Source organism: Aethina tumida, chromosome 1, assembly GCF_024364675.1.
Source record: "Aethina tumida isolate Nest 87 chromosome 1, icAetTumi1.1, whole genome shotgun sequence".
NCBI lineage: Eukaryota > Metazoa > Arthropoda > Insecta > Coleoptera > Nitidulidae > Aethina > Aethina tumida.
Window position 1 is genome coordinate 12,704,881 of NC_065435.1, and position 8,541 is coordinate 12,713,421.

Sequence of the window (8,541 nt, forward strand, 5' to 3'; positions counted from 1 at the left end):
TCATTCCGTTAATTTAGTACTAGTATTTAGCACTTGAACCGTAGAACAAACGAATTATTTTAATACAGATTGTGAGAAACTGTTAATTTGCATAGGTTATCTGAAATACGTGACTGATTGTTTAGACTAAAGCGATAACATTGAACAAATGATTTTTAGTTACTAAAAATAAAAAATACAATGTAATAATTATTTAATTAGCATAATTTCATATAAAATTTTTTATATCAAATCAACAACAAAGTTGTAGTTGGAAAATTTTTAATTTTAAAAACCGAATTGTTATACGACTTGATTTAAATATGTTAATAAAATTAATAATTCAATATCCATACTTAAAAAAACGGAGGAAAACATAAAAATGTTGGGTACTAAAATAGTTACTTACCTTGGCTGTATCGTTATCAATTTGGTTAAATTTTACCGTTATGAATAAGAAACGAGCTATTCGTTTAGAACTTATATTATTTTCTATTTCTACAATAGATTTTAACCGTGGAATTTAAATAACTGATATATGGCAATTGTATGAATAATTTTAACCCATCAATAGCTGCAAGAAGTACTAGGTGAAAAAACAATTAAATTACAAGTAAATAAAGGCAATTATGTGAGCACTAATGGGTTAATAACATGGTGTTCTAACACAGTTCCTAGTCGTACAGTAATACTCTAAACTATAAGCGCAATAATTAATAAAATAATACAATATTAAAAGTAATTCACAGTTTTTGACAGACTTATAAATAAAAATTAAAAGACAAAAAAACCATTTTAGGACTGTGTGGAATGAACTGTGGGAGCTGCACTGAACTCGTAGTGTTTGGGCTGCGGTATTTGGGCGGAGAAATCTTCCGAAAGTGGACGGTAAATTGAGCCGCTGTGCTTCTTCAAACCGGTGGCGGTGCTCCAAGTCGGGATCTTGATCCTGGGTATGTTCCCTCTGTGTATGTTGAAGGTGCCGTTCTTCTTCAACACCAACAGGGTGATGGTGACGGCGATGCAGAGCACCAGCAAAGCGGTTATGATGAACACCAAGGAGACGGAGAAGATGTAGGCGTAATGGATGTCTTCGATTGCCTCGACGGTTTCGTCTTTCAGATCGCGGACGCTTTCCAACTCAGGTTTGCTAGGCTTAGAGCCTAGGTCGTCGTAATTGTCGTAGTAGTCGTCGTCCTCGTCGTCCTCCTTCAACGGCAACTTGTCATCCAGCTCGTTGTTCAGGGTGAAGTCCTCGGTGTCGTCGTCGTCGTCGAGGCCGAGGTCGTCGTCATCGTCGTCAGCGTTGTCGGCTTCTTGCTGTTCGAACAACATCTTCAAGTTGGGGCAGGCTTGGAGGATGTGCTTCCAGGAGTACGCCTTCTCGACGTCCTCGTCGAATTGTTCGTCCATGGTCATGTCCATGTGGGTGATTTGTTCGTTGACGAACACCGACTTCTTTTTGAGCCACAGCAAGGAGTCAATCAAAGCTGGGCTGCACTCGAAGCTGTTTCCTTCCACGTCAAATATGTGCACATTGGGGGTCACATTTAAGTCATCCGTTGTCAGTGTTCTCAGTTTGTTATTCTTTACGACGAACTTGTCGATTGACTTCAACGCCGTTGAGTTGGTACGCCACAGAGTCGCCAGGGAGTTGTTGCTCATATCCAATACCAACAATCTGATGTTGTATTCAAACACTTTAGGATCAACTGAGGAAAGTTGATTGCCCGACAAGTAGAAGGTGTCCAGCTCTTGGTTGTTCTTGAAGGCGGACTCGCTGATGTCACCGATTAAGTTGTTGGAAAGGTCCAGAATTTTCAAGCTGTGCAAAAAGCTGAAGCTGTCGTTAACGTTGGCCAAATAATTGTCGCTCAAGTACAGTTCACTGAGGGCGGACAACTGTTTAAATACCAGAGGGTGGAGCTTCTGGGACAAGGAACAACGCCTGCAGGAGAACTTGTAGGTATCGAATTTTCTGCCTTGGGCGGTGACGAACAAGGGTAGGAACTTCAGGTCGTTTCCGTCGAGGAATATTTTTTTGAGTTTCGTGTTGTTTTCGAAGACGTCGGGGTTAAGTTTTTGCAGTTTGTTGTTGGAGATGTCGAAGATCTCCAGGCTGCTCATGAACGCCATGTCGATGCCTTCGATCATATCGATTTGGTTGTCGTTCAAGTACAAGGCAGTTAAATAATCCAAGTACCTGGTGGCGTTCTGGTTGAATTTCGTCAGCTGGCACCCCTTGAGGGACAGAAGCTCGATGTCGTTGGTTGTGTTGATTCCAAAGTAAGTAAGGGGATTGTTGTCAATATATAAAGTGTTCAAATCCCTGTTGTTTATGAGGACATTGTCTGGGAATTTAGAGATTTGGTTCTGAGATAAGTCGAGGTCCTCCAACGATTGCAGCATGGCAAAGGAGGCGACGTCGACTTCTTTGATGAAATTACGCGTCAAATTAAGGTAGGTCAATTGGGGGCAATTGAGGGTTGGGACTTCCGACAGTCTGCAGTCGACGAACTTCAGCTCCTCCAAATGTTCCGAATAAATTTCGGGTTCGTCTTCGAAGTCGCAGTTTTCGAAGCTCAACACTATGATGTTGGCGAACGCTTTGGGGTTGATAACTCCAATTTTGGCATTCTTTATAACTACGCTGTAGAATTGGGAAAATTGCTCGAACACGTTTGCGTCAATGGTGTTTATGTGTTCGGTGTCGATAACTAAGGTATCAATGCCGGATTTTTTAAGATTTTTAAACGTGATTTTATCCAAGGTAAGTACTCCTTTGCATTCCTTGATAGTTAGAGTCGTGTGCCGCGTGATGCAGGAACAATTGGGGATGCATTCAGTGACGTTCTGCTTGGCGGGAACAGCTGCAGCAGTCGCCACTAATGCGACTAGAATGCTGTAGAACAACATCTCATTCAAGAGCCTGTTTGGAAGAAAAGACGTGTCAACAAATCGTACGGAAAAATAATTTTGGATGCTTTAATATAGTTACCTTGCTTGAATCAATTCGACTTAACGGTTACGTGTGGATCTTATCACCAATTTTTGATATTGGGGGAAATTTTATAGTTTCGAGGTAATGAGTGAGTCAACTTAAGTCAAAATAAGTTCTATATTTAATTAAACTTTAAACGTTTCTGTTGAAGCTGGTGACGACAAAAAGTGAACATTAAATGTGTATCATACCATATTATTACTTTTGTGTACATGTTTAATTAAAGTATGCAAAATATTTACCTTAGGCTATCTGCATGGTGGCATTTGCTTACACTTGCTTTTTTTGCATGCAACAATTAACAAAAGATTGACACATTGTGCAAAGTGTAAAATATTATCACTCATGTGATGATAAATTCTGCGATTTAAATTTGTAACGGTGAACAAAGAAAAGCCACACATTACAACACATTTTGGTTGAAACAAGGAAAACAAACACCTTTCGCCTTTCATTTACGTATGTGTGTCGCTGGACGTAAAATTGGGAGGTTCTTAAAATGCACAGGTCAATACAGTAATTATTTCCAGGAAGTCAGTCGGATCCGTAAAAGGCTGATTTTTTTCAGATGTTGCCAAATATATACGGCTAACTGTTGTTGGCTGGTCTTTAAACGACTTGGTCCACGGGGCCAAGGGTGGTTCTACCTTAAATGGGTGCCTGCATACAATTACTGAGCATGGCCTGTGTTATAACAACATTTACATACTTTTTTTTAAGTATATTCGACATTGATTGTCTTGCGACAGTAAATTAAATATAAATGATGAGTCATACTGGAGCCCGATCCGTTCTTGACAAAAACCAGAGACATTTTAAAGTGATTCTTGCACGGTTGTTAGTAAAACTAGTGGACCATCACGTCAATATATCAAGTGAATATATAAATAAATTATTAATTCAACTATTACTAAACAATTGAAGGTCATTAGTTAATAAAATTCAATTCTGTTAAGTGTACGGATGATTTCCATGTGCCTGGTACATAATTTTACATGAAATTGGCGACAAACTTTGAACAGTAAACAAAAACTTTGTCACGGTCATTCTAGAAAATTGACAGTATCAATTAACAATTGCAAGATCATTTGTTGTTGATGTTAAATTGTTCATTGTGTGTGTGTATAGGTTTTTGTTAAGAGCAGGTGTTAAAATTGCGTATTACCTCTTAACAAAATTCGACATTCTACAGGTTGCTAGCACCTCAAATGTTCACTGCTTTCCGACTAAACGACTAAAACCAGTGTTGTTTTAGAACTTCATACTAGTCCATGCATTAACGTTATCTGATATGACGGTACAGCAAATATACAGATACAGCCCAAGTTTATTTAGCACAAAAAACAACAAGGCAAACATATTAGGCAATTAGTGTTCATAACGATTGAGCCACCTTCATTGGCACCGATCAATCGCAGTTGTGTGCAGCACAAATAAATAAATAAAATCACTCACCTTGCGTTATTCTACACTTTATTCACTTCTATTCACAACAACCTGTCCGAACGACTTCACTGGATTAGTTTTGGAATACGGTTACTTACTTTACCTGAGTAGTGGGAGAGGTGGTACTACCCAATACGTATTGGAATTGTTGGCCTGCGCCGGTAGATGACAGTCTTACTAAGCTCGTTTTCGATACGTTACTCAATACTTCGACTTAAATTAAAGATAACTAACTTTTCGTGGAAAATATGTCGGCGGGAAATTATGACTTACGTAAAAAAATGTGTATTTAAATTAAGTCGGGAAATTTAGCCATTGTTTCCGGCATTTCATGGCCCACCGGTTTGTCGGACAAAGAACGTTGACGCATCTACCGGGCGCGTCGCAAATTATGCGCGGACCTTTGTGCAGGTAGAATTTGTGGATGGTGGAATTTCCGATTTCATCCTCGAGGAGGCTTTTTGGCAATAATTTATTGTTATTTTAATGTGGGATGTTTGAAAACATGTTTGTTGTTTATTTTTTCTTTAATCAGTTGGAAAAATTAGATAAACTGTGAAATGAAAAACAAATTATTATCGATGTGAATTAAAAAAAAAAATGAATAATCTTTAATCAAGGTCGTCTTTAAATCTCCGCCAATGAAGAAATTGAGCAAAATCGATGAATCAACTATTAGAAAGAGGCTTCATTCAATTTGAATTTGATCAAGAAGTTGGATTTTTCAGTGAGATTAACAAAACTGGTGTTTTAGCAATTGCCAATTCGCTCTTTGCATGCAACGCAAATGATATATTGATACATGTGACAAAGGTTCTCACCAGTCTCGGCAACAGGTTGAAGCTGACAAATTTGGTGGAACAAGTTATTTAAAAAAGGAATATGTTATTTTAAAATTAAACTTCAAAAGAATTACTTTTTTTATAAAAGAAATATTTAGATAATATAAAAATTCTTTTTAGTACTTTTCTTATAAACTACTATAACTTGAAAGTTCTTTTAAAAAAAGTTGTGTTATATAACAATTAAACTTCAAAAAAATAGCTTTGTCTAACACCTGATATTAAAATTATTTCATAAAAGAAATATTTAGATAATTCTTTTTAGTAATTTTCTTATAAATTACTGTAACTCGAATTTTATTTTAAAAAAACTTGGTACTTTAGAATTAAACTTAAACAAAAAAATTACTTTTTATTTATTTTATTTTAACACCTAATTATTTCCTAAAAGAAATATTTAGATAATAAAAAAAAAATTTTTAGAAATTTTTCTTATAAATTACTATAACTCGAAAGTTATATTAAAAAAATTACGTTATTTTAAAATTAAACTTCAAAAAATTGCTTTTTGTAATAATTTTAAATTATTTTATAAAAGAAATGTTTAGATAATATAAAAATTCATTTTAGTAATTTTATTTAAAAAAAGTTGTTATTTTAAAATTAAACTTCAAAAAAATTACTTTTTCTAACACCTAATATTAAGTTAGTCTATTTTAAAAAAGTTATGTTATTTTAAAATTAAACTTCAAAAAATATCTTTTTCTAGCACCTAATATTAAATTATTTTATAAAAGAAATGTTTAGATAATATAAAAATTCATTTTAGTAATTTTATTTAAAAAAAGTTGTTATTTTAAAATTAAACTTCAAAAAAATTACTTTTTCTAACACCTAATATTAAGTTAGTCTATTTTAAAAAAGTTATGTTATTTTAAAATTAAACTTCAAAAAATATCTTTTTCTAGCACCTAATATTAAATTATTTTATAAAAGAAATGTTTAGATAATATAAAAATTCATTTTAGTAATTTTATTTAAAAAAAGTTGTTATTTTAAAATTAAACTTTAAAAAAATTACTTTTTCTAACACCTAATATTAAGTTAGTCTATTTTAAAAAAGTTATGTTATTTTAAAATTAAACTTCAAAAAATATCTTTTTCTAGCACCTAATATTAAATTATTTTATAAAAGAAATGTTTAGATAATATAAAAATTCATTTTAGTAATTTTATTTTAAAAAGTTATGTTATTTTAAAATTAATCTTTAAAAAAATTACATTTTCTAAAACCTAATATTCAATTATTTCATAAAAAAATATTTAGATAATATAAAAATTCTTTTTAGTATTTTTCTTATACGTTACTATGATTTGGAAGTTATTTTTAAAAAATTATGCTATTTTAAAATTAAACATCAAAAAAATTACTTTTTCTGACACCTAATATTAAGTTAGTCTATAAAAAATATTTAGTACGTACAAAAATTCTTTTTAGTAATTTTTTTATAAATTGCTAGAACTTGAAAGTTATTTTAAAAAAGTTATGTTATTTTAAAATTAAACTTCAAGAAAAATTACTTTTTCCAACACCTAATATTAAATTATTTCATAAAAGAAATATTTAGATAATATAAAAATTCTTTTTAATTTAATTTTCTTATTTATTTGATTTGGAAGTTATTTTAAAAAAATTATGTTATTTTAAAATTAAACATCAAAAAAATTATTTTTTGTTTGGCACCTCATATTAAGTTAATTTATAATCGAAATATTTAGATAATACAAAAATTCATTTTAGTAATTTTCTTATAAATTACTATAACTTGAAAGTTATTTTAAAAGAAGTTACGTTATTTTAAAATTAAACTTAAAAATATTACTTTTTCTAGCACTTAATATTAAATTATTTTATAAAAGAAATGTTTAAATAATATAAAAATTCATTTTAGTAATTTTATTTTAAAAAAGTTATGTTATTTTCAAATTAAGCTTCAAAAAAATTACTTTTTCTAACATCTCAATATTAAATTAATTGATAAAAGAAATATTTAGATAATTCAAAAATTCTTTTTAGTAATTTTATTATAAATTACTATAACTTGAAAGTTATTTTCAAAAAAATTAATGCTTGCATATACTACATAAATTAAGGCGATATAAAAAAAAACAAATAATCGCTAAAGTAAATATACATTTGCATTGTAAATAAATTGCACATTATTGCCTATATTTATTTACCTTTGAAAAGTGATAAATAAAAATTTATTAATTCATATTTTTCTTGATTTTATATTATGTTAAAATTCATCCATTCTCAACTGATATATTAATGTCATATTAATTCGTATATTTTATGAATATTATGTAAAAAATAAAAATATAGTACTGTAAAAAATTTCGTTTGAAATTAACACAATCTGATGGTATCCATGCCTCGCCGATTCTGAGTGATCTAACACCATTAGAAAATAGTTGTTGCTTAATTTAATGTCTTGAATAATTTTCATTGTGGCACTCTTTTATTTTATTGTGAATAGTTGTAGCTTAGTTTTATCCAACACAATTTCAATCTTGTACTACCTCTTATAAATATACAGGGTGTCCACCAAAGGTTTGAAAAATTCTACCATTATTAAGATTGACACCCTGTATCTCTGTTACTGCCAACTTTTGTAAGATAAGAGAAGGCAAATCTTTGAGAGGTACCCTGTATAATTTAACACATTGATGCGTTCAATTAAACAATATTTTATGGTTAACTTGTGCAAATAATTTTAACCACAAAGAATTCGCTGTTAAATAAAGACGTAAATATGCAAATATTTGACCTGATAAATTTTTAAGATATCGTTATTAAGCAGCATCTAATAATACTAGTAATAAATTAATTAATTACATTCAATTTCTCTTTGATCTTGAACTTGGAACAAATTAAAAAGACAATTTATTCCCAGCTAATAATAAGCAATAAAAATAGTGCAGTAATAATGGTGCCATAATATACTTAAATAATTAAATTATCGAGTGTTAGCCTTTACCGTGCCACCTGGAGACTTTCGTCTCGACGTTTAAAAATAGATTTCTGTTTACGTGGTACCGTACTGGTTAATTTTAGCACCATCTGTGGCGATACTCAGTAACTACCGGTGTACCAGGTAACATAATTTTAATATTAGCAATATTCAATAAATGTATTCTTTGTTGCATACAGTAATAAATCCTAAATGATTTTTTTTGTTATCAATAATGTACCGTTAATTTATTACAACGTATCATATTTAATTTGTACTTGAACTTGAGTTCAAAATAAAATAAAATAAAATATAGAAT

General features: G+C 31.0%; 1 protein-coding gene across 2 annotated transcripts; it reads right to left on the bottom strand.

Annotated features, from left to right (window-relative positions):
- Nucleotides 1-447: 447 nt before the first annotated feature.
- Nucleotides 448-4,586, bottom strand: LOC109597154 (insulin-like growth factor-binding protein complex acid labile subunit). 2 transcript variants are annotated; one of them, XM_049961118.1, is made up of 2 exons: nt 4,436-4,586; nt 448-2,908 (listed from the first exon to the last, which is right to left on the bottom strand). In XM_049961118.1, exon 2 carries the CDS (start codon nt 2,893-2,895, stop codon nt 775-777), a length of 2,121 nt encoding a protein of 706 aa, XP_049817075.1. In that variant the 5' UTR covers nt 2,896-2,908; nt 4,436-4,586; the 3' UTR covers nt 448-774. The 2 variants fall into 2 exon arrangements, with proteins under 2 accessions (XP_049817075.1, XP_049817074.1); XM_049961117.1 differs by lacking the exon at nt 4,436-4,586 and adding an exon at nt 4,146-4,291.
- Nucleotides 4,587-8,541: the final 3,955 nt, after the last annotated feature.